This window comes from Strongylocentrotus purpuratus, unplaced genomic scaffold, assembly GCF_000002235.5.
Source record: "Strongylocentrotus purpuratus isolate Spur 01 unplaced genomic scaffold, Spur_5.0 spur5_scaffold_14, whole genome shotgun sequence".
In the NCBI taxonomy this organism is placed as follows: domain Eukaryota; kingdom Metazoa; phylum Echinodermata; class Echinoidea; order Camarodonta; family Strongylocentrotidae; genus Strongylocentrotus; species Strongylocentrotus purpuratus.
The window spans coordinates 21,543,514-21,571,222 of NW_022145599.1; the positions used below are offsets into that span (position 1 = coordinate 21,543,514).

The following is a 27,709-nucleotide window of genomic DNA, read 5'->3' on the forward strand; positions in this document are numbered from 1 at the left end:
TTGAAGACTACCGGTAATCATTAATTCACAAGAAGATATTCCATGTATATGTAGTATAATTTTTCCAGGTCTGAAAAACTTCTACAAGACTACAGTTCTCTCTCTCTTTCTGTTTCTTTTTTCGTTTGCTCTCTTCTCACTCTTTAATCCACCATTCCTCTCTATTCTCAAACTCTCTTCTATCTGCAACTCTCTCTCTTTCTTTCTCTCCAAATCTCTTTCCACTGAATCTCTCTGTGTCTTGTCACTTAGTATTTATTTCATTATAATCATTGAGAACAGAAACAAAATGAAGCAATTTTGTATTGATAGGTAAGAATGCATCACTTTATTATTTTCTTTCCAATTTTTTAAGCCATCAATGTATATTTATTGCAAGATTGAGTCCCATACATGCAAAAAGACATCAACTATTTGCAGCTTGAATGCTTAAATTTGAAGTGAGGGTATTGAAATTGTTACCAATTTATAGTGCTTCATTGCTAATGTTTCTAATGGTGTCAATCTTTCTGTCTATCTAAAATACCAATACACCAAGCTCATCATGTGGCAAATGCCGAAATGACCTTCATTAATATTTGTCGGCTGGGTTACCAGGAATGCACCGGATTGTTAAAATATTGAATTTACTATTTTGCCCCAACTGCCCTCAACTCCATTCAAATTAAAAAATGAATGGTAGTCTATGACAATAAAGCCAATTACGCCATAGTGCTAAAACACAAAGATTTTCTTACAGCATGAAATAGAGGAGGGGGTGAAAAACATTAGAAGACATATTCAGTCTTCTGTAAATATTGGGAGTTCTACAGAGTTAAATTTTGACTCATGTGACCTTAACCATCAAGTTGATTTACTACCATTTAAAAACTGCTTAGATTAGAATTTAATTTCCAATATCTAAAACATTATACATGATTTTTAATATATATTCAACGCCTTTTATAATTACAATATGTAGATCTATGTTGTATAAATAATATAAAGAATTTAAACATTTGAGTTAAAGATAATGCTGAACAAAACAAATTACTTTTAGAAACTTAACCACTCAATCAGACAAAATTACATTTACAGAAAAGGAGCCTTGCAGTTGCTGCTCTTTCAAAGACACAAATAAAATAACTCACACTGAAATACATGCATAATAGGAAGTAAAAAGTTACACTTATTCTTGTAGGCACAAGTATCATATTAAGAAACATGGAAACACATCAATTCAGCACCAAGAACATTAAAAACTTGAGTTTCTTTTCATTTTTAAGCTGTACAGTCAAATACATTGCACTCACACACACAATTAAAACCACTGTAACTAATTCAAACACGCAGCGAATTTGGCAAATTTGTGATAAAACCTTTCTGGAAGAAATTTTGCAACTCTGAATAAGACAATCATACATAATTTACATACTCATAATACAAACTATTTTTCCTCAGCTTTCTTGTGATTGGTACGTTATCACATATCACCAAAAACTGGTATGAACTTCAGCAAATCAGTAGAGTTCCAGTAGGAATTGTAGATATAAAGTAAAATAATACATTTTTGGGCAAATTTCAGCCTGAATTATAAAGTCAGGAGTAAAATACATAGTAACATAACTTAATTATTAAAGAAAAGTATTAAAATCATTAAAAAACTGTGAAAACATAAGTACTTCATTGAATAATAATAATGGAATACAATATTATAATAATACAAATCCTCAAATCATTGCCCTATGAAGTACAAACATCAGCTACAACCGACAAGACAGACGGTCTATCAGACTGAGAGCCGACTAGACTGACAGCCCATGTGAACCGACAATTTCTGTCTCAACGACCTTCTGAAATCTAAGTATTCACCGGACCGATATTGTTGGTCTCATGGGATCTCCGGGAACATCATACACATGAAATGTTTTTCAGGTTTCTTGTCGTCTCATGTTTTTATCAAAGTCCACTCAACACATACAGGGCATATCTTTTTTTCTTGTAAAGAAAATATCATGCACAATATATTTCGTTATATTTTTGTTCAATTCATTATGTTAATGCCATTAACCTATAACGGCCATCGATGCAAATCTCTATTTTAAAAAAAAACTGAACATGCATGCATTTCTTCCATTTACAGATGTTGTGAAATAAATTTAAGATAAATGATTAATACATGCATTAAAATACCACCCATTGAGTTTTCCAAACATTTTGTTAGTAATTATAATATACTTGATACAATCAATATATTACGCATTTGAATATATTTGGAGTACCGGTAGCTGCTTTTTATACATGGAATTTGTGGGACTTTTGTATATGTCTGCTATGCAATCATGCAAAAAAAATCTCATCTTCCCTTAAATTAAAATGAAAATAAGCATCAGATAATATAATTCATGTAAGTTATCACATCAATAATGTAGGCAAGATAAAGATACTGTGACAATTTCTAAAAACACATCAAATGCTCTATAATCACACATTTAATGGAATACAAAATGACTACTGTTATGACAAACTGTTAATTCATGGATCATAGATTCATTCAGGAAAATTGTCAGCTAAACATAATTTTACCCAAGTCCAATTTATGGGCATCTTAATTGTAAAAATCTAATACGAATTAGAAAAGTTGAATTAAATACATTTACTCTATAATGTAACATACAAACATCCTACCTAATTATCTACCTAGATATTGCTTTGGCAATTATCAAATGAGATGATCTAAAGAGTATTTTTTAAAGTAAGATCATTTATTCCTGCCTCAGGAGACAGCGCATTGAAAGGAAAACTATATCTAAGAGTTGCATTCAAGAATATATTATAGATTAAACTAGAGCTGCAAGATTAATCATGATAGTTCAGCAAGCACTTTACATAGTGAATTGAAAGAACTACTTTAGACCAAGGGGGTCACTGAGGGTTTTAAATATGGAACAGCAACAGGTTTGAAACTTTGTGACAAGAACAACTTCCACTGATGCAACTACTTTTACATCAGGGTGATGGCTCAGTCAGTAGAGCATCCGCCTCACAACCGGGAGGTCGTGGGTTCGAACCCTGGCCGCGTCATACCAAAAGACGTTACAATAAGGGATAGAGCAACGTCGAGCTGCCGGGCTCACGATCAATGGGGCAAAAAGAATTTCCATTTTCGGTTTAACTTAATAAAATTTGGAGTGGACTTTAAAAGACTATTATTATTATTACTCTACTAGCTATGGCACTGTAAAGTGCTACATTTACGCAGTAATGTGTAAATGAATTCATAAACAGGAAATCCTCTTAAACAGGTTTCCAACAGGAAACGGCAGTTTATAGACAATACCATGAAAAGATGAGCTACCAATACCATAGGAGCTCTTATGACTACCACTGGTAAGAAACTATAAATCATAGGATAAATGTCAATAATTCTTTTATCAAAGAGAAACATCAGCCAAACATAGAAGAATCAAATCTGAATATCAATGGTCATCACTTATATTGCTACACACTGTAGGTGTAGGCCTACTATCATATGGTAGCTTTAATAGTTAATGAGATTAAATTCTGCCTCTTCTCAGTACTCACAGTACATAATAAAGGGGCTATTGCAATTTTGAAGATACTTTTTACATTTATGGAAAACTGAACCTTTTATACACTTACAATTGTATCGCCAATGTGATTTGGATATGAAGAACTTACATATAAAGCATAGAAATACTGTCAGAATAGTGAACTACCAGTTCCTTTTTACAACTACCCTGGCAGGTGTTACATTTTCGAACCATCCAAATTTAAATACGGTACACTTTCTACTACCAGAAAGACCATCACCCTTCTTAAAATTCAAAATGACTGATGACTTGTAAAGTTTGACAGTATGGAATACTTTTGTATAAATATGAAATAAGAATTAAAACAAAACATTTTTTGTGATAGCTGTCTAAAAACCTTGTTCTTTTCTAAGGGTTAAATAAATATGCCCCTGTTGCTTTTTTTGTGCTGTATTTAACTTTGTGCTCAAATGGCTATCCTAGAGCTACCAGTGTCAAGCATACAAATGCTTTTCGCTGTGAAAAACAAATAATGTGTTGCTTGATTAAAAGTACAGTACAGTTTGACAGCAGTGCTTATGGTCAAGACCTGAAACTTACAAAGACATGGGGGGAGGGGGCATTTCACAAAACTTGTCATCAGTGACAAATGACAGTTTTTGTTATAAGCTACTGAATCCTTTTTGATTGGTTATCAGCAGATTTGTCACTAATTTTTGTCATTTGTCATTGAAAAAAGGTTTTGTGAAACGGGTCCCAGGTAGACCTTTAAGCTTCTGCCAATTGATAAGCATGAAATCTTGGTCCTCTCAAGATCAAGATTAAGATTGTGACCGATATATTGAATACCCCTAAACTCAGAACTCAACTACGGATCAATGCTGGAAATACAGCAGCAACACACGCAAACTTGATTACACTTAAAAACTCTGTCTAACATATACCCTGATTTCTTGATGGGAATGACATTACAGGTTTACTACACATACAAGGAGATGACATGAAAGATGGAGTCAAGGTGCCCATACCTAAATATGTGAGACCCTGACAAGGCTGACATCAACTTCATCACTAAATCCAACAGAAATGTGTTACAATTTATACATGTACAGTAATCTAGCACAACTAATATTCTAATACTTATCTGACGTTGAAGGCATACACTGCAAACAAAGAATTATTACACTGAAGGCAAAAACTGAGTCATATGGAATGCAGAAAAACATAAAAACACACTTCCTCCACAAAGATATTCGAAAATATGAAAGTTGCTCTTCTTTTTACAGAATTTAGTTCAATTTCCTATTGCCTATTCAGCTGAATGAATTCTTTCCTTTTTCTATTATTCGTAATAATCCTTTGCACTTCTGAGTAATTTGGTACTGGACTTTGGCAAGATTGATGGAAAATGGGACAGCAATAGGATGGAGTAAAAACACTCTTCAATACAATTACAAATAATCCCTTGTAATAATTGTACCGATACATATGTATCGGTATATATCAAACTACAAAAGTTTCCGTAAAGCTTATAGCCTGATCTTATTTATTTACAAGGTGGTTTCAGGAGGGAAAGTGACAGTCAATGGATAAGCTGAACTAACAAACACAAATTATTAGCGGAATTTCAGAGTGGAAAAGCTCCACGATATTTGCCTGACCGGATACACCCAACATGGAATGCTCCGTTGAGGAATGGCTAGTGTAGTGACCAGGTACAACAGCAACTTAATTCTCTCAGGAGCATTGAATCCTGACACCGTAAAATAAGCTTGATATCAGGCTACAGGCTTTAGGGAAAGTATAAAAGTAGAGAAATAATTATCGTAACAATAATTTAATGTAAAATTAATCAACTACCATCTCTTGTTACAAAACAATCAGAGTACATGTACAACTTTCAATTACAATGAATTTTCCAAGTTCTCTTTCTTAATATCGTTCTCTCATCTTGTTTAATACTGCTTTTTATTATAACGATATATTGGACAGCCTGTTCGTTCATGACTTTTCAAGCTTAGACTTTGACTTTGTCTTTTTAAGGGGTCTGTGCAAAACCTCATATATCCTTTTAAAGAGTGCTTTGTACTCGGGTGGTCCCGTTTCAAAATGGTTGTCCACCGGACAAGGGGGAGTTTCTTGCTTTGATGACGTGGAAGATGAGGTGGAAGAAGGAGGGCAAGAGCCAGGAAGGCTCATGCTGGAAGCCTTGGTGGGTGAAGAGCTCAAGTCACCTCCGTCCTGGGATGATGCTGAATCTGCCTTACGTCGGAGGCTGTTGGTTCTTGGTTTGCTGGAGGACTCATGGAAGGAGGCACTGCGACTGCGCGTCAGCAGAGTGGTATACTTGTCCATGAGGTTATGGTACTGGGCATCAATCTCACCCAGGAGTGACACACCATCCGATTGAACCAGGTCATGGTTAGGCAGAGGATACTTGGGTTCTTGGCTCAGCTCCTCGGCTATCGGTCTCAAATCTAGACTACTACAACGCTTCAGTTCCCTATCATTCTTTGACTCACTCATCTTCTCCGAGTCATCCGATTTCTCATCACTGCCTAAAGTCATAACACTATCACAGTACTTGCAGACAGTTTCATTCAGGTTGTCCAGTGAACGATAATCTCGCTTGATTTCAAACATCCTTGATTTCACCTGTAGCTCGCGGTTACGATTTTCAAAGGCTTTGTTCTCACGAACAAGAACGGCAAGTTCCGACTCGAGCTCGTCCTTCTTCTGTTCTTTCAGGGCGAGTTCTTGCTTCAGATTGCGATTACTAAGCTGCAGATTACTCAACTCCTCTTCATACAGGCTGTCAACAGATGGTTTCCCCAAGTCATAGCTGTGAGCTCTTCTTAGAGGGAGACCTCCCCAGCCGTTAGTGACCATAGCATCATGAACCCGCTCCAGTCGTCTCCGCTCTCTCAAGCGCTCTCGGTCTGCTGTCCTCAGCTGCTCTATCGTAGATCCCTGGTCATGAACTTGGAGTTCTAGATTTTCAACCGTTTCAGTCATCCTAAAAGAAGAAAGATACAGCAAGAATTAATCATCTGTACTTTTTGATTTCACAATACCCAACCTCAGCCAAAACTTATATTCATTATTTATTTTAGTGATAAAAGGAAATAAGTATGAACCCTTGGCTATATCAAAAGCATATACAGAATATTTTTTATTTTTGTGAAAAATGTAATAAAAATTGGAGCCAGCGCACAGTGGGCCAGGGAGGAACCAAAGTGCGCCAAAACTAAGTTTGGGTGATTTATTTTTTTCAATTTTTTTCTTTCCCAGTTGAAAGGTAATACATAGAGGAATACCTCAGTGAAATATTTAATTCCGGTATGCACAATAAGGGTATACATTTACTACTTCAAACAGCAAAATCCTACAAATTCACAGTTTTAGTGCAAAAGTGACTTATTTTATAAATCTTACAATTCAACATGAAGTTTTTAAGTTATTGATATGAAATTGCTTTCACATATTCCTGATAGTTCATTTCGTTGAATGAATGGGTTAAAATTAACAGAAACACAATCTTCATGATATATTATAGGGTAATTCACTGAAAAATGGACTAATTATCCATGTTTTTTATAAATCCAGAAGAAATGTTTAGATCTCCGCGGTGTACCGCTTAAATTTTAATACCACCATGTTGTCTGATGTCTAAGCTTCAAGTTGATACCAAATTTGGCTGCCCGATCTTGCCCGTTGTTATGTTAGAGCCGATTTCCCTTGCCACATTGCCCCGAAAAATGTGGGTTTTTGGGGGTCCGCGGCTGAATCATGAAGGATTCGTAGTCATAAATCACGGCGCGAGGGGGCGCGTGACACTTGTTCTGACACCGCGGACCAAAATAAACATATTTTCGGGGCAATGTTGCAAGGAAAACGGCTCTAACATAATAACGGGCAGAATCGGGCAGCCAAATTTGGTATCAACTTAAAGCTTAGACATCAGAGAAAATGTTGGTAATATAATTTATGCGAAAATCCCTGGAAATCCAAACATTTCCTCTGGATTTATAAAAAATAAATCCCCAAACATGAGTTTTGGCGCACTTTGGTTCCTCCCTGGCCCACTGTGCAGCGGTGGGATATCTCTTCATGGGATTGTATACACATGTAGGTGGAAAGGATTGGGTGCACTTTTTCCAGCACGTCTTTACTTCCAGTCTATTGCAGGTAAATTCTTATGTCATATTTTTAAAGCAAGAGTCTAATTTCACTCTTCTGAATTCTTATGTTCATTATTCTATCCCTTATTAATCATGTAAACTGTGTTCAACAATTTGGTGCACAAACCACAGTCCCTTTTTCCACACCGGTATAGTAAAATAACGTTTGGTACCCAACTTAATTTTTAAATGATTTTGTGGCCTTGCTTTACAAGGAGCCGTGTTATACACGGTAGCTTAATCCTCTTGCCAAATGGCACCATATTAAGTCCATGTCCACAATGGAAACTTTGGAAATAGGAATGCTATTTTTTTTAATTTAGCTGATGAGTCCTCTCTTGTTGGGAACAATACAGCTGGAAAAAAAGATGGGTAGTTATTTCATACAAACTCCAAAACTAATTAGGTTTTTTAAATTATGGAGTTACAGGATTCAGAAACTGTAGTCACAGAATGAACAAAAGAACAATGTCTATGGAACTTTGGAAATGGTATTTGACTATAAGTCAGAGTGAAATAATGTTGATAATTCAATATCATTTTCTTTTTAAAGTTTTGCTCATGAAACGATTAAAACATTCTTTTCACCTGAGAACCCTCTGCTGTGCAGTCTTGAGGTCATGTTTAAGCTGCTGGTTCTCTGCGTCCAGCTCCTGGGAACTGATATCAAGCTGCTCATAGATGTGGGATTTGGACTCTGTGACATCACGAAGGATGTGAAGCTGCTTCTCCAGGTACTAAACAGATGACAAAAAAAGTATTTCATTTTTTTTTTAAAGGATTGAAATAGTATTAAGATTGAGGATCAAAACAATACAGGGCATATCTCAGTAAACATTTTAATTCCTTTTTCCATTTAAAATGTTAATAATTGTTTTCCTTCTACAGAATTCCAGAGAATGCATTACAACTAATATTCCCATTTCTCTTAGTTAACTTCCCTTTAAAAAATTAATGCCAACAGATTTTAAATGTTCATTCTTTCATCAACGAACCTTGTCATGATCTATATGTACCGTATTTGCCGGCAATAAGGCCGCAGCGCCGTATAGGCCGCACCCCTGATTTTGACATTTCAACAACAACAAAAATTGTCGAAGTTGGGATTTGATCTCTTGGGTACAAATGTTGATGTGACTAAAATCACCGCCTAAGACCGCTCAAAAAAAAAGAAGAAAAAAAAAAAAAAATACGGTATATGAAAACCTGAACAGCTGTCATTGAGAACCTTGCTTTGGTATTACCGGTGGTATTATTTTGTCCTTATGGTTTTAATTCAATGCTACACTATTAACCATTAACTACATTCAAACAGAAAATTTTGTTATCTAACAAATGGATGTTAGTTTAAATAGTGGAATATTTATTCAGAAAGTTCGTTGCTAACTTGCTGTACATGCAAAGATCACTTATCAGTGTTTGCCCCACTTGAAATTACAAGATACCTGTCGTATCACTGGAACCTGTGCAGTGTATTGATAGTTGTATACATTGAATACAAGACAGTTCAATGCTTCCACTGCGATCTTCATATCTTTTACACTGTAGGTATAATTAAGAGTACCTTGTGATAAATCGTTTCTGTCACAATTGAACAATTTCTGTGATGGCAAAAAAAGTTTTAAACATGTTTAAAATTAAAAATACCATCTGTTTGACAAAATTATGATTTACTTCGTAACTGATTGTTTTTATACACTGACAATCAATAGGCCACAGAGACTGTATATGCAATGATATGCGCTAAATCATACTTTATTATCAATCAGAAAATAGAATCCTTTTCTTCTGTCTATTATGACATGCAAATAGTTATAATTCCTGTTTATTTCAAGAGCATTCTATCCATTCTTCAATTACAAATGAACTAAAATGTATTTGAGTTGCTATATACAGTATGCTATTTAAACCATTACATATTTTGTGCTAGCTGTCAGCGATATTACCCCTAATTCCCTGACAAATTAAACATAACTAATGACCCATGAACATACCACGATCTGCATGACTTGCTCTTCATTTTGCTGCTGTGTATCTAGCAGGCTTGCCTCCAGGTCTTTGTTCCTGTCAAGGAGTGTCTTGCCCAGCTCTGCTGCCAGATGAAGGTCTGAGATGACAACAAATAAAGAGTCAATGTTCATTATGATACAATGTCATCATACTGCCTACATCAAAGTGTCACCAATCATGTTATGACTGGATTTGGGAGGAAATTGCAATAGGATTAGATATATTGATTTTTCATAATTTTACTGTTGGGTAATCCTGGGACCCGTTTCACAAAACTTGTCATCAGTGACAAATGACAGATTTTGTTATTAGCTACTGAAATCCTTGCTTCTGATTGGTTATCAGCAGGTTTGTCACTGATTTTTGTCATTTTTCATTGAAAAACGGCTTTGTCGAACGGGTCCCAGTTCTTTGTTCCTCACCCAGCTCTACTGCCAAATCTGAAATAATAATACAAATTTATGACAAAGACAAAGCTACTTTTCAATATGATATTGAATATTGAATAATCCAATATCATCTTCCTATGAAATAATACACAATACTGCACAAATTTGCAGACCACCAAACACTACAACTCAACTGGGACATGGATGTGGTAAGGAATCGCAAAAGGAGATAGGAAGTTTAAAAATTGCAAATTCTATAGCAGTGTACAACTGTACATGTGTATGTACATGTATGGTATTAATAAATAAACTGTACAGAGTAAGGTCCAAAATGATTAAATGAACATCAGTTCATTTTTAATTATGTGTCTATTGTACTTCAAATGCCCTGTCAGTAGCAGACAGGTCATAAGGTGTGCATTTCCCTGAATTCAGCCCCTAAACTCAAGAAATACTATGTCATACATGACGTTTTTTAAAAAAAATCTGTATAGGGGGGGGGGGGGATATTTTGGAGTAAATCAATTGCCAGGAGGTCAATCAACAGTATGCTAAACATACATTAACTTCTTTCTACAGTATAGTCACATGACTTTATAATGGGACAATTTTTATTGTTACCCTTGAGAAATTATCTGTTGAAAGGGCAATCAACTCAGACACGTATACATGTAGAACATATTTAAATTATAAATTCATTAAAAAAAAAAAACAGGAAGACAAACTTAATTTGCTATTGCTTGAGGACTTTGGGACCTGAATACAAATAAAATGAAATTTACAAGTTACAATTTATTTATTATGTTCATTGCAAAATCTGAAGCATGTGCCTGGTGACTAATACCTCAGACTTGGTTAAAAAAGATTCAACAGAAAATGTAAGAAAGCCAAGGATTAGATGACAATAATAGCAAAGGAGCATGATCACAGAAGTTATAAGATATTGACTAATATCACCAGCCAAATACCACCCTGGATCAACGTGATTGTTAGGAGAAGGATGTGTAGTTTCCTTCTATTTCTAGATCTTCTATTTCCTGGAGGATTTGCTGAATAAGCTTGTTCACATTTATCTGTCTGAACCTCCAAACTGATTAAGTATTTTGGAAGTCTACAAGGGTATTTGATAGTCTGACTTCGAGGTCAGGTGATTTATGTTTTATCTGCATAATGTACATGTACATGTCTGTATGTAAATGACACAAAGATTTGCTGAATAAGCTTGTTCACATGTCTGTCTGAAACTAAAAACTGATATAGTATTTTTGGAAGTCTGCAAGTGTCTTTGATAGTCTGAATTTTAAGTTCTAGGTTATTTAATTTTTATCTACAAGTAAATGAAACAAAGAACTTGAACTTGGTGTGGAGTAATGTACATGTAAGGGAAGCCTGCATAATCCTTGGTCAGTAAAAACATGGACAGTTCAAGGTCCAAGTTGTACATATATCTGAGCTGATGACTTCTAAGTTCAGGTCAAGAATTGGCTGGCAATAATACATGTACATGTTATTATTGTTGATTTATTTTCTTTCAAAATGTTACGATTCATACCCATTAAGGTTGATTGTGCCTTGGCTGAAGCCAAAATGCAATGTCTAAAATGACAACAATATCTATGGTACTACTGGCCTAATAGATCTGGTACTTTTTCACTTCCTTGTCCCTTGTTCTGAAGCTACATGTATGGAAGTCACCACCATATGCTTAGTACCTCAGTCAAAACACATTTTGAACACAAAATGGTATTGCCTGTGTGTAAGACTACAATGTACTTTTATCTCCACTGGAATGACTTATCATCCTATTGTATAATCATGGACCTACAGTTTCACATGGGATTCAGAGAGTCTACACAAGGAAATAGAATCAGTAGCAGACACATCCAGACCTGCCAACCTCTGGAGTTCAAAAACTGTATTTGTTAATCCCCAAAATTGTACTTTACTGACAAAAACTGTATAAAAAAAAAATTAAAAAACACGGATCAATACCTCTAATACAGTTCCTACATAACAGGAAGAACTTTTGTTATGGATCATTGATTGAATATGCATGATTTCGTCATGACTGGTGTGTTCGATGATCCAATGAACATCCCCAAATTGCCGATGTGAAATGCTTGTAGAATACTTAATACAGGACAGAAAGGGCATTTTGCCATTAATAATGGCACACACACACCCAAAATACATTGTACCAACAACAAAATGAAAAATTGAAAGAAAAAAAAAATTGTTTCTGGAAAATCGTACTGTCGTATTAACTTCTAAAAATCAGACGAAATATGATTAAATCGTACTGGTTGGCAGGTCTGCACATCATCTATTGGTGTTTGAATGCTTTTATTTTACAAATACATGTAAATGTACACTGAATTGTTTGCATATCAACCGCAGGCATCTTAAAATATGTAATGAATACTACTGAAGTACAGATAATATCATAACAAAAACAATACTTGTGTTTAATACACAAGAGGCAAAGCAACACACTCACACAAAAAAAAAAATAATGAAACACTGTAAACATATACGGTGACAATGCAAACATTTACCGTTGCTCTAGTCTAGATCTCTGCATGTCAATGACACTAAACCACATTAATCATGAATGAATCATGTAAGCACCTTAGTCATGCCATACACAGGTGGGAGGACAGGAACACTTCATTGCAGAGAATAATCTGTTTGTTGCTTACATGTAGTAGATAGAATTAGTGATTCACAAAATTGGCCTTGTTTCACATACATGTACAGGTGTAACTTGCTAATAACAAAATATGCTAAATTTCTATGACAAATATGCTCTATGCCAATCAAATCCAACAATTTGGGTAGCTTATCACAGTTATTGCAACTTGTTATTGATGACAATTTTTTATGAAACAGGCCCTAATGCACATTGCACATTGCACATCAGCTGACATGTAAATAATTTCCATAGGGCCAACATATTCATGTAAAACACTTCTTTTCCAAAATTGTACATTTTATGGGTGAAAAAAGAAAGCAATGGGGTCCAGAAACTAGGATTCAAAGACATTTGGCCTTACATGTACCGGTATGTGTCTGTCTTTAATATAAAATTATCAATTCAGATTTGTCAATTCTACATTTCCTCTAACTTTTAGGATGTTTAATTACTATCAGTATCAGTGCCACTAACATGTACGTTAGGCTACAAATGCAATTCCATAGTATCAACCCATGGATCTTTTTTTAAATACAATGATATGCATTCATATACATGTAATTCAACAAGTGTGTTATTGTTTGTTTTAGGGTGTCAACATCTGTGCTGTCTGCTTCCCTAAGCAGCTATAGTCAGCTGCATTGTAATATGCATGTTCAAATTTGATTAAAAATGGCAAACACGCACAAATCAATAGTGAATACAATAGAAATAATGCCTATACATGTCGGTAGCTGGGAGCAGGTGTAAGTCATGAATATAGAGTGCAAACTGCGTTCAAATGATGTGTACACGGGTAAATGTTGGCATACCCCTCGGTGGCATATTTACATTTTAATATGGAAATAATGGAATGCAAACAAGGTAGCATAATATGATCATGAGTCATACTGCAGAATGATGGGACAAGGGCAAAATGTATTCAGATGGGGAAAACTAAACTTTTGTGTGTGAATGTCATTTACAGGGAATTGTATCTAGATGTAGGCACACATTTAGTTTCCATTGTCATAAAAATGGCGGATGGTTTGCCTATTCTCTCAAGACTAATATTATTAATCTAAGTCATGAAGAGGCACTTAATATTAAAAAGACATGGTCTACAAGTAACAACTCCAAATGACACAATAATCCCAGCTATGCATATTTTTTAAGTATTAGATAGCCTAAAACTTGAAAATTTAGGCATTTAAAAAAAAAAAAATGTTGAACCAATACTTTTCGCTGATAATTTTTGCCGATACCAAAGGTGCGAGGGTGTCGCTTTGATCTTCCGATCCGGCCAAAGCCCAAACTTACAGGGTTACTGCAGAGGGTAATCACTCCTGCAAGGCTGCCACACGCTTTGAAGGACTGGTATAGGCGTATAGCCTACCAGAGCTTGCCTTGGGGGCTATTTTTGTGACACTTTTTGTGTTTGGAGTCAGCAAGTACTTGCTTTGACAGTCATCTTAGAAAACAGAAACTTGTACAATGTGACCAAGCACCACAAATCGCACCGCAAATCACACACCAACAAGTCGCGTGGTGCAACTGATGAACTGGTGGTCAAACTTTACTTTTTATTATTTCCTAAAAGAGAATACATTCTTTGTCATAAAATTCAGGGAAAAAAATAATATTTATTTTTCGGGGGCTACTTTTCAAGCTTGCCTGCATGAATATAACATTCTAAAATTGTTTTGCATTGAACTCTAGACCCCTCTATGCAAATTTATGGGGGCTCTTTTCTGATTTTCGGGGGCTCTTTTGGGCATTTCGGGGGCTAATTCGCCCTGAGCCCCCGTGTATTTTTTTCATAAATTCAAAATAAAACAAAAACAAATTAGTATAAAAAATGGGATTAAGGGAAGTTTTTTGTGGATTTATGTTTGTCTGATCTTTAGGTCGTTGCATTAATTTTAATTTCTTTGTGACCATGGGTACAGGTCTCTATTTCATCTCCTATAACTTAAAAGTAGAGTAAGTTTTTGTATTGATAGTGATACTTGGTCAAAACAAAGAATAGGATGTGCTTAATTGGTGTGTGTCAAGTTTTAGCACAATCTGACAATCCCTTCACAGAAATTACGATAGAGTGCTAATCCTCTTTTTGTAACCTTGGTGCCTTACAAAACCCACTAATGTAATGTCCTTTGGCAAGACATTGATCTGCATTTGCCACACACCACCCAGGTGAAGTAAATGGGTACCTGGTAGGAATTTATTCCTTGAAATGCTAGAGCGCCGTATGGCAGCCGTGCTAAAGCCAGGGTAATAATCGGGAGCGGTCAAATCTGACTGACATGTGCACTATACAAGAACCCATTATTATTTTTATTGTGAGTCAGAACATTTTTCTTTATCAAAGTCACATTTTGTAAGACTGTACATTCTCCTCATCTTTATTTTGGTGAAGAGCATCCAACATACATGTAACACTGACAAGTTGCATTGTATCATAATCATCCTAATATTGAGAATCTCCTCTTTTAGAATCAGACTTAAAATCTGGCAACTGTTTGGTTGTTTTGTGGTTCCTGGTCATATACATGTATGTACTTAACAGATGGGCAACGCAGGGTATGAAATGTGAAAGTAGTCAATGTGCCATAATAATCAACTCCTTTGATCCTAGGCATCAACAGAAAGAAATATACAGTACTTCACCAAAGAAGTGAATAGCAAGTAAATGGAGAACGTCCCTGGCAAAATGCCAGAAACAAAAAGTGTTTACCGGTAGGTGTGAAGATGGGGGTGAGGGGGGGGGGGGGGGTGGTGGTTCCCCATCTCTAAGTTCAAATTGGAAATAGGTCAATTACACCTTTAGACCCCTACCATGGAGCCCCCTTCATGAATTATTCTCATGGAGTGCAGACACCCACATACTGTAGAGCAACAGAGCCTCAACATGGATCTATCATGTTTGATGGGGATATCATATATTCACCTGACACCTTTCTAGGGTCTGTACATCAACATGTAATGTTGACCTTTGCCAAGTCAGCAAACAAATTTGAAACAAGCCATGGTGACTAGAGCATGTACAGTATGTGCCTCCAGACTGCTGCTCGGTCTCAAACTTGGGCACACTGCAAACTAGTTCACAGGCACAAACCCTTGTAAGTCATTGTGTGGAACAGTGTCTGCACTATGAGACTATAATACGCTCTGTGCTTCAAGTGCTCCATCTTCTTCTTCTTCTTGATTTGTTTTTGTTTGGCAATCAGTCACAGTTGACTATTTTTGCCACACACTATTTTATGAATTATTTATATATATACATATATGTACAATTTCATGTCATAAATGACTATTTTTAGGATTCTTTCTCCTTCCATCCTCTTTTCTTCCTCTTTTTTTCTTTTTAGACTCTATAACTTTTTTTAGAGAGAAAATTCAATAAATTAATAATTTTGGAAAGAGACGACGGCCTAGCAAGTTGTGAATAAAAAACGCCTATAAACTAAAACTAAACGTACGTACTTGTGTTTACGCGCACGTGCGCGTTCAAATATCACCTCACGTATGCACATGTGTACTTCGCACTTACCCCCACCCTTTTCAAAATGCCATCTTACCAGTCTTTGAGGTATATTTCGCAGACTTTCGGTTTTAACCTAGGTCACTCCGGCATAGGTGAGGGGGTGCCAGCTAGCATGTGATGTTGGAGGTGATCACCGAATTGTTAGAAAAGTAAATGGTCAAATTAGTTACAAGTATTGTGGGCTTTATTGGTGCAAGAAAAAGGAAAAGAGAAGATAAGAAGAAAAAAAAAAAAAAAAAAAAAAAAAAAAAAAAAAAAAAAAAAACTCAACAACAATTTAATTGTTTGGATACAGCCGCTTTGTTCTTAAAACGAAGCGAACTATTGCTTTTTGTTTAACTATTTCTGAAAGTTTAAGTAGTTTCATGATTTCCTGTGGATGTGATAAATCAGTTTCTACGAGTAACATAGCTCTTTCTATTATGTACTTTGGGCATTCAGTGAGAAAGTGGTTTACAGTTTCAGTACGTCCTATCATAGACGTAATACAATGGACTATCGACGAAGCAGTTTCTTTGATCCTATGAGTTCCACCGGCAAGGTTTAAATTTCGCGCCGATGCAAAAACCCAGCGGTGGTCCCACCGCAACCCGACAGCTGGATGCGATCACTTGCGCAATCTTTCATAATCGCAACAGCAAGCTCGCGATTTGGGGTTGTTCGCTGCTCCTTCAAATCGTTGAGAACCTAGTGTTAAATAGTATGAGCGCTCTCCGCCATGCGGTCGTAGCGAACATGTTTTCGTCTTTGTGCCTGACGATATTATTGTTATTGTTTTCAGCGTTGTATTTATACTAACAATTATTATTTATTTCGATGTGTGTATTGTTCCATAATACATATTTTTCTCGTACTCATGAGCCATGTGTTGTTTATAAAGTAATTAGAAGGGCAGGATTATCATTAGATGACATAAATAAGGAAGAACTTTATGATTATGATGGGCAGTCCATATATCGACATAGCAGACGACGGAAATGTTGAATATTTTGCAATGGTCAATTCCCAAATTTACGGACACAGATATTTATCCTAATTCCTAGATTCTCAAAAAAAACGTACACATATAGTAGTCCTAGAATCTACATCAAGATAAAATAAGATAAAATCTGAGGGAAGAAAAAAAAAGCAGTCACTCTCGGATCAACAAGTCCAAAATATAACTTGAAAAAAACATGCACCCGCCGATCTCTATCAATGGGACTACGTGTGCAATTTGGATTAGACAAAGGCACGGCAATTTAGTGGTCATGATGCGAAGAAGTCACGCATTACCACAGATTTTCTGAGCACTCACGAAAACAACCCCATTCTTCCAATGCCTATAAAAAAAACGCACGCAAACGCAACAAATAACGAATGATTGTATTCGACAAACGAAGGATTTGTGATCACCACACCGTCGTTGGTTTCACAGAGAAATTAACGGAAACAGGAGAAAAAAACACTTTTTAAACTGTATTTTGTAAGCTCTTGTGGTGACTTTCCTTGCTTATATGATGAGTTTGCTACACACCAACACAAATTCGTAAAAAATCGAAGAAATCACCGATTTCAACGGCTTTTTTTACAGATTGGCGAGCATGAACAGGACGTAAACCTCATGTTTACATCCGGGGCACTATTGACGTAGTATTTAGCTGCGCATGGGCAGAAGGCTCTCCTGTCACGATTCATTCATGAAATGAGAAGCGCAAATCGTGGGAAGCATTGGTCAGTGCGAAGCGACTTGGCCGATAGAGGTCGGCAAAATCCCGGTGGATCTCATAGGACCAAAGGACCCTTATCGGAGCTTATCAAAACATGCCCGCAGCGTTGCGGTCAGACTTAAAACATAGAAGAAAGTAAGAGTTAAGAACAGGTGGTAGCTATCATTACTTTTACTACTCTTGCCGTCAAAAGTCCATTTCTATTACGTCTATGGTCCTATGCAGTTATTGCAATGGCCTGTCGAGTGTATATTCAATCTGAAGAGATCTAAGTTCAAACCTATCACTCCTATTCTTAATCTATGGAGAATACTTTCTTCAAATCTGTTCAACTTACATTCATATGGTTGATTTACTGTAGGCAGTATATGTCTAAGAGATCTATCAGAATTATTCCATCTGTCTTGCCAGAGTTTTATATACTTGCTGGTAATAATACTCTTTATTTCAGAAAAGGATAATTTATTACAAATTTCAATGTTATTTTGTAAAGCAGATTTTGCATAAAAATCTGCCATTTCATTTCCGTGTACACCACAATGGCTAGGAATCCATTCTAAGTGTATGTGTTTTCCTTGATACGATAATTTTGTACTTAATGTAATAATTTCAGTTACAAATGTAATATCTTTTTCATCCTTTATGGCGAGCAGGGCGCTTACGGAATCACAAAAAATAACAATGCCAACATACACATTAATGTTCTCTAGCCAATTAAGCGCAAGGACAATTGCAGCCAATTCGGCTCTGAAAGATGAGGTGTGATCCGCCAATCGTTTGGCTTGTTGAAAGGAGAATGCTGGTACATAAAAAGAAGCAGAACTTATTCCAAAACTTGGAACCTTTGACCCATCTGTATAGATGTGTAGTTGTATTGGCCATTTGGTACTGATCAATTCTAAACTGCGTTGACGTAAATAAGATGGGTTTTCATGTTTGTTCACTATTTCGCTTAATTCTATCGACACTTTTGGAGCATTAATTTTCCAAGGGGGGAAACTAGGTATAGTGTAAGGTTCGATAGTACAATGTTTCATTAGTTCTGTTCTGCATCCAAATGGCTTGTTATTCTTTTGGAGCTTCAAAAGTTCCATTTGCCAGCTGGGCTTAACGTTTAATATGACAGGGTGATCTCGATGCATTTCAATCTTTTGTCTGAATCTGTCCGCCAGCATCTGTCTTCTTAAGTCTAAGGGCATTTCACCTAGTTCAACTTGTAGTGAATCTAATGATGTAAGAGGAAGAGCTCCCGCACAAATTCTCAAGGCTTGATATTGAATGGAGTCAAGTGATTTCTTTATACTTTGAGCCGCACTGTCATAGGCTTCACAACCAAAATCTAATAACGATCTTATGAATGCTCTATATACCATTAGCAGGGATTTCGAGGAGCTTCCCCATGTAGTCCCAGTAAGGCACCTAAGAATGTTCAGTTTCTTTTTACATCTAAGGACTACGGCATCTATGTGCGTCTTCCATGAAAGTCTTTTGTCAAATATAAGTCCTAGGAAATGCTTCTTTGATTGGAATAAAAGTGCGTCGTTGTTTAATTTCAGTTCTGGGTATTTTGCTTTATTGTTTTTAGTAAATAACACTGGAAAGGATTTACTCTGTGAAAGGCGAAAGCCCCATTTAGTAAACCATTCACTCAATGTGTTCAGATAGCACTGTATTCTGTTTGAAATAATTTCTATGTTATTACCTGACATCCAGATGACACAGTCATCAGCATAAATAGATGTGGTGATTAATTCATCTGTTGGAATATCACTCATCATGATATTATACAATATAGGACTTAAGACACTCCCCTGGGGGAGGCTGTTGTACATTTCATATAATTTTGATTCTTCTTTACCAATCTTTACTTGGAAAGTCCGCTCTTTCAGATAGTTATAGAGAAACTCGAGCATATTACCTGTAATACCATGTACTGATAGTTTGTAAATAAGGCCTTTGATACAAAGTCTGTCATATGCCTTTTCAATATCGAGAAAGATTGCTAAAGTATATTCACCAACATTAATGCTTCTTTGGATAGCATTCTCTAAAAGTACAATGTTATCCGTGACCCCACGTTTACTACGAAAGCCAGTCATGAGGGGAGGAAGTATATTGTTCTTTTCTACATACCATTGGAGTCTATTCTTCACAATCCGTTCTAGTATCTTGGCAAAACATGAGGAAAGTGCTATGGGTCGGTACGACGATACCTTTCGGGGGTCTTTATTCTGTTTTAACACAGGTATTAGGATAGAGTGTTTCAGACTGGGAGGTATGTTACCCGTATCCCATATCAAGTTCATGACCTTTAGCATATATTGTTTTGCTTTCTGAGGAAGTTTTTGGTACACCTGATAAGGGATCTTGTCTTTTCCAGGAGCTGATTGTTTACATGTGTTTAGAGTTTTTTGCAATTCAAAAAGAGTGAATGGTTCATTTAAGATATGCTCCATTCCCCGCTTCAGTGATTTCGTGACTTGTTGCTCAACATTTTTGTTTTCTTTTATTTCTGGACATTCTTTAACATTACTAATTGATTGGAAGAACTTAGAGAAAGCCTCAGTCTTTTCACTGTTACATGTGATTTCTTTTTCATTTTCTATCAGGACTGACATGTTTTTTGTTTTTTTGACAGATACCCCCTTTAACCGTTTAATGGTAGACCATACCGCTGATTCTGGTACAAAGCGGTTGAGTCTTGAGCAAAATTCTTGCCAGTAATTTCGTTCTGCTTGGCGTAGAGTTTTTTGTACCTCTGATTTTTTCTTCAAATATGTATTTAGATTTTCTATTGAAATGTGTCTTTTTAATCTATTATTAGCCCTGTTTCTTTCTTTGATACTTTGTGTACAGTCTTTTGTCCACCAAGGTACAGGGTCATGTTTTTTCTTTCCCCTCTGGGGCATTATTTCTTTAATAGTCTCTGACAAACTTTTCATAAAACATTTATACATTTTCGTAGGGTCGGAATAGTTGCCACTATGTTCAATTTTATGTTCACATTTTTCGGCAAAAGTGTTCCAATCAAAATTTTTAAAAGACCAAGTTGTTTCCTCATTTATCTTCTCGCTGTTGCTGTTTACTTGCCCTGCTCGGTCCAATAATATCTGGGTGGAGATGGGAAAATGGTCACTACCAAGGGTGTGCTGCAAAACTTCCCACGAGCATAGGCAAGATAGTTTGGGGGAGGTGATGCTAAGATCCAAACATGACATTTTCCCAGTGCGTGGATCTATTCTGGTTCCTCTTCCGTCGTTTAAAATTATAAAGTTATTGTCATGTGTGAAATTTTCAATTGTGTGCCCATTTTGGTCTATCTTTGCACTACCCCACACAGGATTATGTGAGTTGAAATCCCCAACTATAAGGAATAGATTGTATTCTAGTTTGTTAATCATCCTGTTCAAAACAATCTCGTTTAATTTTTTGCAAGGGTTATAGAAATTGATTATGGAGATTTTTGATCCAGCAACATGAACTTTAATATGTTGTATTTCGAATTCTTCGTCATTGACAGGATATTCATAGTTGATGGAATCATGTACATAAATGGCACACCCTCCTTTAGATTGATTTTCCCTGTTTCTAATAAAACATGTATATTCAGGGATTTGCAATATTCTATCATCATTGAACCATGTTTCCTGAACACAAATTAAATGGTACTTTACATCTTTATATGAATCTAAGTATTTTATAAGTTCAGGACCGTGATTAAGAAGTCCCTGCGCGTTCCATTGTAATATGGTTAGCGCTGTCATCATCATTACTATGCTATACCAGTACATCTTTAGCGTCATGTTTTACTCTTTGTTTGAGCAGTCTCTCAGCTGCCACTTTCACTAAGGATGAAATCTCCTTCTCGGATTTTCCATCCGTAAAAATGAGAACAAGTTGCGTAATGAAAGAGATTATTTGCTCATCACTCATTAATGTTACTAGGTTACCTCGAGGGAGGGCTTCTAGTTTTACTTCAGTTTTTCCATCCTTATCTATTAATTTACTGCTCTGTGCGTTTTTTTTGCAGCGGGGTGTTCCAGGGCTGGGGATCAAGTTGCGGGGTGGCGTTTTCAGGGCGGATTGCTGTGGATGACCTCACTGGTCGGGGAGGAAGAGGGAGGTTATCTGAGTTGACATCGAGGGAGGGATGTGATTCAGGGAGGTTGGCTTGTGGTTTCTGCTGTGCCTTTTCTTGCTCCGACTGTATTTTTGCAGCTTGTGCGTATGAAAGATTGTTTTTGACTTTTACTATTTGTATCTTTTTGGCTTTCTTAGCTTCAAGACAGCCGTCAAAGGCTGCTGAATGGTTCCCACCACAATTTATACATATCGGTCTTTCTTTTCGGTTACATTCCTCAAATTTGTGGTCTTCCCCGCATCTGACGCATCTCATCTTTGCTTTGCATTGAGCTATGCCGTGGCCGTAGCGTTGGCATTGAAAGCACCTCAAAACGGGGGGAATGTATAGTTTAACCTCAAAATGTTGATAGCACATTGTTATGTTGCTGGGGAGGTTTGTACGGTTGAATGCTATAATAACACTCCTCATTGGGATAAAATTGGGTCTGCTTTCTTCAATTTCAATTGATTTTACATTTGATTTGGACCTTTTCATGATTCTTTTTACATCAATTACTCCTTGGTGTTTCAATTCATTGAGAATTTCGTCATCAGTCATTTCTGTAGGTACTCCATATATGACCCCTCTCACAACTTGCTGCTTTTCTGCAACTTTTACTGGGGTGGTTCCTATGTTACTAATTTGAGATAGTGCTTTTACTTGTTTCTGGTTTTTGCATTTGATAAGGAGACCTTGGGCTGTGGGTTTGATAAATTCCACAGGGTTTGGACAAGCTTCACGGATATTTCTAGCTATAGTAATGGGATTCACATTCTTTAGCGATTTTGATTTATCTATGGGGGTAATTAAGACTTTGAGTTCCGATTGGCGGTTCTGGGTTGTATTTTGGTCTTCTGAGGAAGAGGATTCTGTTCTCATTGAAAGATTTTCAATTGCAATGCTTCCTTCGCGCCTGCGTTTATTTCTCGGTTTTTGCTCCCTACGAGAGTAATTTACAGTTCGAAATTCATCTTCTTCATTGGGTTGTAAAAGAGGTGGCTCTTCGCCCTGGCCGGTGTTTGTCACTCCGGCCATGACCTGGTTGGTTGCCTGAAAAGGGCGGGAAATTCAATTGTGTGCAGTCTACCGTGTAATTAAGGGTGCGGTATGTGTTAGTAGCCCACAAGACTTGCTTACCTTTTGACTCTGATCCTAAGTATAGGCTTGTATGAATCCACTATAGTTTCAATCCAAAGTTCAACAGTATAAAGAAGCAAAACAGTCCCAACTATATCCGGTATTGAGGCAATTTTTAACAATATTGGCAAAATTCTACTAGAAATCTACAAGAAATCTACAAGCTCCTAGAGAGCTTCTGAAAAGCCAACACTGTTGAACAAGTCTTTCGTCAGCCTTTCGTCAGAAACTGACAGATCTAGGCTCTGCTCAAGGCTTAAAGTTACTATGTCCCTTTTGCAGTAGCCTATAATCTAGGCGGAGTGCCGAGATTTTTCCTTTGCTGCTAGACTAACCCTAAGCAGAACGTCTGATACGGCGAGACTACGAACCGTGAGCCGCGCACCGCCTATAGTCACTGGTCTAGCTTTAGTCGTTGTTTTCTTATTATCGACGTTGAATCCGTGGCAGTTTTTCGTACGAAAACTGGCACGGATTCATGGTCGATAATAAAAAAAAACAACGACTAAAGCTAGACCAGTGATTATAGGCGGTGAGCCGCTTCGCGACTCACGGTTCGTAGTCTCGCCGTATCAGACGTTCTGCTTAGGGTTAGTCTAGCAGCAAAGAAAAAAGCTCGGCACTCCGCCTAGATTATAGGCTACTTTTGCAGCTGACGTCAAATTCTGTAAAACTTTGGATGAATTATGAATATGTCACATGTACATGTACGTCCTATCTGTGAAATTTAAACAATAGTAGTGTCCTAGTATTCAAATTATGCAAGGAAACCTGTTTACCTTCTAAACTTCACTACCTCACTACCAGACACTATTTTTTAATCTTTGGTAATAACAATGAGCTGTAACAGGTACATGAGCATTTGTCTACAATAACCCACTATTCCTAATGGCAAAAATTAAACTGATTGAATAAAATTTTAGAATCAGACTATTACTTAGGAGTGTCGTGGTCGAGTGGATATGTCACCGGACTGTCCTTCGGCAATACATTAATCTACATTTGCCACACCCAAACCAGGTGAGGTAAAATGAGAACTGAATGTTATTAGGTGATTGCAATCGATTCGACAACTACATGTACATGTAAATGGTCGTTATTTTCACACAAAAAGTAATTTTCAAACCCTTTCGCTTTGAGGGAAGTTCTAAAGCCTAAAGGCCATTTTTTAAATCATGGTTAGCGTCCCAGTCCGCTTCCTTTTTGGAGGCCGCCGCCTCCTATTTTAAAAATTTTAATTTTTAATTTTTTTTAATTAAAAAAAGAAAGAAAACGTGTATAGATAGACCTACTTGATGTAGGGTCTACCGAGCAACCATTTTGAGTGGTCATTGAAAAATAGAAAGGAGGAGGCCTTTCTATTTTTCAAAAAGGCAGGACACTATTAAAACAAGTTTTTTATTTTTATTTGGCCTTTATTTGTCTTTCGGAAATCAGAATCGTCAATGACAATGCGGACAATCCATAATTTTGCGGAGGGGACACGTCCGTCCAGTCGTCCACGTTTACAAAGACGATCCTCGTTTGTGCGGACAATCCTTATTCTCGGCCCAGCGCCCCTACTAATCTAATGCTGGTAGCTGATACTTGATAGTAGGTCTAGTTCTAATTTTATCTAGTATTAATTAGCTAATCTCCCAATTAGTGATAAGTCTCACCACTCTCATCAGTAGGGGCGCTGGTCTGAGAATAAGGATCGTCTTCATAAACGACGATCGTCTTCTTTAACACGGACCGATGCGTCCTCAAAAATAAGGACCGTCTGCATTTTCGCAGACGTTTCATATTTTTGATCGGCTCATTGGCGATGCAAAAAAACGGATTCTGCAATGATTTTCTTGATGCAATTTACATTGACTTTGTACAGAGACCTTCACATTATGAGCAATAAATCCTTGGGAAGACGGACAACCCATAAAAGTAGACGGACAACTAGGGTTATTCTCCCTCGGGGAATCCATTTTTGGCATCGCCAGCGGGCCGTTCTGTAACATGAAACCCCCAGAGCGCCAATGAAAAAAAACGTCCTCGAAAATGCAGACGAGCCTTATTTTTGAGGACGCATTTTGTCTTCGTTTAATATGAGGATATCCTTGTTTATGAGGACGATCCTCATTCTCGGACCAGCGCCCCTACTGCTCATGTATATTTTGATAGAGATTCATTTTGTGACTCTCAATCTGCCTAAAATTAAAAAAGGTAAGGGAAAGGTTGAAAAAATGTCAGTTTTATCAAAGAATGACCCATGTGGCATGTATTCACCTGTCTTTTCGAGCTCTTAAGCTTAGCTTAGTAAGACAATGTCTAACAGTCAATCATGCCAATTATATTGACTGATGCATCTATCAATTGCAACTCACCATTTTCATACCAGCCATCTGGAACATCATCGTCGGTCAGTTGATAATCGTCCATCCCAAAAGGCATGCTTGAATCCCATCCAAAGCAATGGATGCTGTGAAGCCAGTCTCGTCGAATCTTACCACATAGTTTTCTCAAAGAATTCGCTGAGTTTACTGCTTACAAATCGACAGTCGGAGCAAGCAGAGAGAGAGGCTTCAGCAGACTGCATGCAGAGTGACGTGTCCCGATCTTTGTCTGGTCGCAGGACTTCCGTACTATCGTTGGAGCGGCGGGTCATCTGTGCGGCTGCGCTTCCGTGCCTGTGATGGCAAGATTCGCTAGTTATTGCATGATTGTACCTGCCTGTATGTATTATGTATAATGCGGTAGATCCGAGAAGATTCGTCCCCAGAACAATCGCCTTGTAATATTTCGACAGTCTTCTGAATCTGAATCATAATAATAATTGAATTTTATTGAAATCAAAACATCATAAACCAAAAGCAAACATTCCAAAGACTGACCTCTGTCTTGGGTACAAAATAAAATTTAAATAAAATATAGGTCTACATAATAAAATAGCAGTAATGAATAAATATATGAGTTACATGAGTTAAAATATCAAATAACTAAAGTACTAAACTATTATCACTAAATATTGCAAAAAGGACATAGGTTTATAAACAATAATAACAATAAGTATACATCATTACAATTACACCAAAAGAAGGATCTCGAGCTGTACGATAACTAAACCAGGCACAGACCGAGAGTCCATTAAACAAGAAAATTAAAATGCATAAGACTGGGTTTAAAAAGATCAACGGTGAAAAGAGGGGAATATGTCATCTAAAAAAAGTTTTAAAAAATTAAAGTATTGAGATGGTACAGGTAACATACAATAAAGAAATTCCCAAGAGAGCATAGAAAGATAAGAGAGTAAGATAGAGGGAGAGAGAGGAAGAAAAATGAGAAAGGAGAAGAGAGAGAGAGAGAGAGAGAGAGAGAGGGGGGGAGAGAGAGAAGGAAGGGGATAGGAAGAAAGTTAGGGAAATCAGGGGCGGATCTAGCTTTTTGCTAAGGGGGGGGTTTGACCAAAATAATGACGATGCGGAGCATCGTCCACGAGCCGCGATGCGGCGAGCCGATTTTTTTTGGGGTGTTTATTTGAACTCCGTAAGTGATGTTTTCCTGGCATCTTTTAACACAATGGAGACCATAAAAAGCAGTGCATGATAACGTCTTTTTAAATCAAGTAACAGTAAATACACAGTTATATCCAGAGTTATCATGTGTTTGGTTAAGTTACCAGATGAGTTGAGTATCTTCTCACAATATTTGCACTTGAAAGGGTTTCTCTCCAGCGTGCGTTCTTTTTTCTTTCTTTTTTTTTTTTTTTTTTTTTTTTTTTTCTTTTTTTTTTTTTTTTTTTTTTTGGGGCCGCCCAAGGGGGGGGTTTAAACCCCCTAAACCCCCCCCGTAGATCCGCGCCTGGAAATATCAATACCATCTGTAGATTCTGTAAAATAAGCCCAAGTATTCAACACTGTAGACATCATTGTAATTAATCTAAAATACATGTAACATACGATAAAGAAATTCCAAAGAGAGCATAGAGAGAGAGAGAGAAGAGCAAGATAAAGGGAGAGGGGAAGAAATGAAAAAGGGGAAGAGAGAGAGAGAGAGAGAGAGAAGGAAGGAGATGGGAAGAAAGTTAGGCGGGGGAAATATCATGTGTCGTTGGTGTGTGTACAATTTTTACTCTATTTTCTAGTTTCCCATAATACAAAATAGCAGTACACAAAAACACTTTTGATGATTTTCTCGTGGACAATTTTGTTTCTCTGTGATGAATTTCTTGCAAAACAAGGGGCAAGTCCCTTATTTCAATAGAAATTATAATCGTTATTGGCCTACAGCATATTATAAGCAGACCCGTGAGCGGCTTTTTGGAAACAACAAAATCTTTATTTTCGTATCTCACAATTTGTTTTAGCTTGACTAATAAAATACAGACTTTTCATTGAATCTCCTCACAAAGTGTTTTTAATGCATTAGTTGCGATA

The 27,709-nt window shown here is 36.8% G+C and overlaps 1 protein-coding gene across 1 annotated transcript; it reads right to left on the reverse strand.

Moving 5' to 3' along the window:
- Positions 1-303: 303 nt before the first annotated feature.
- LOC115918593 (cerebellar degeneration-related protein 2-like) lies at positions 304-26,034 on the reverse strand. The gene is made up of 4 exons (XM_030984472.1): positions 25,661-26,034; positions 9,709-9,821; positions 8,303-8,451; positions 304-6,549 (listed from the first exon to the last, which is right to left on the reverse strand). The coding sequence occupies exons 1-4, from the start codon at positions 25,725-25,727 to the stop codon at positions 5,535-5,537; spliced, it is 1,344 nt and encodes a 447-aa protein (XP_030840332.1). The 5' UTR covers positions 25,728-26,034; the 3' UTR covers positions 304-5,534.
- Between the last annotated feature and the right edge of the window lie 1,675 nt (positions 26,035-27,709).

Excerpts from the sequence above, each read along its gene's own strand:
- LOC115918593 (XM_030984472.1), bottom strand. The coding sequence starts at position 25,727 with ATGCCTTTTGGGATGGACGATTATCAACTGACCGACGATGATGTTCCA. Across the intron at positions 8,452-9,708 it reads AGCAAGTCATGCAGATCGTG|TACCTGGAGAAGCAGCTTCA; the intron begins GTATGTTCATGG and ends TCATCTGTTTAG. Across the intron at positions 6,550-8,302 it reads GCACAGCAGAGGGTTCTCAG|GATGACTGAAACGGTTGAAA; the intron begins GTGAAAAGAATG and ends TTCTTCTTTTAG.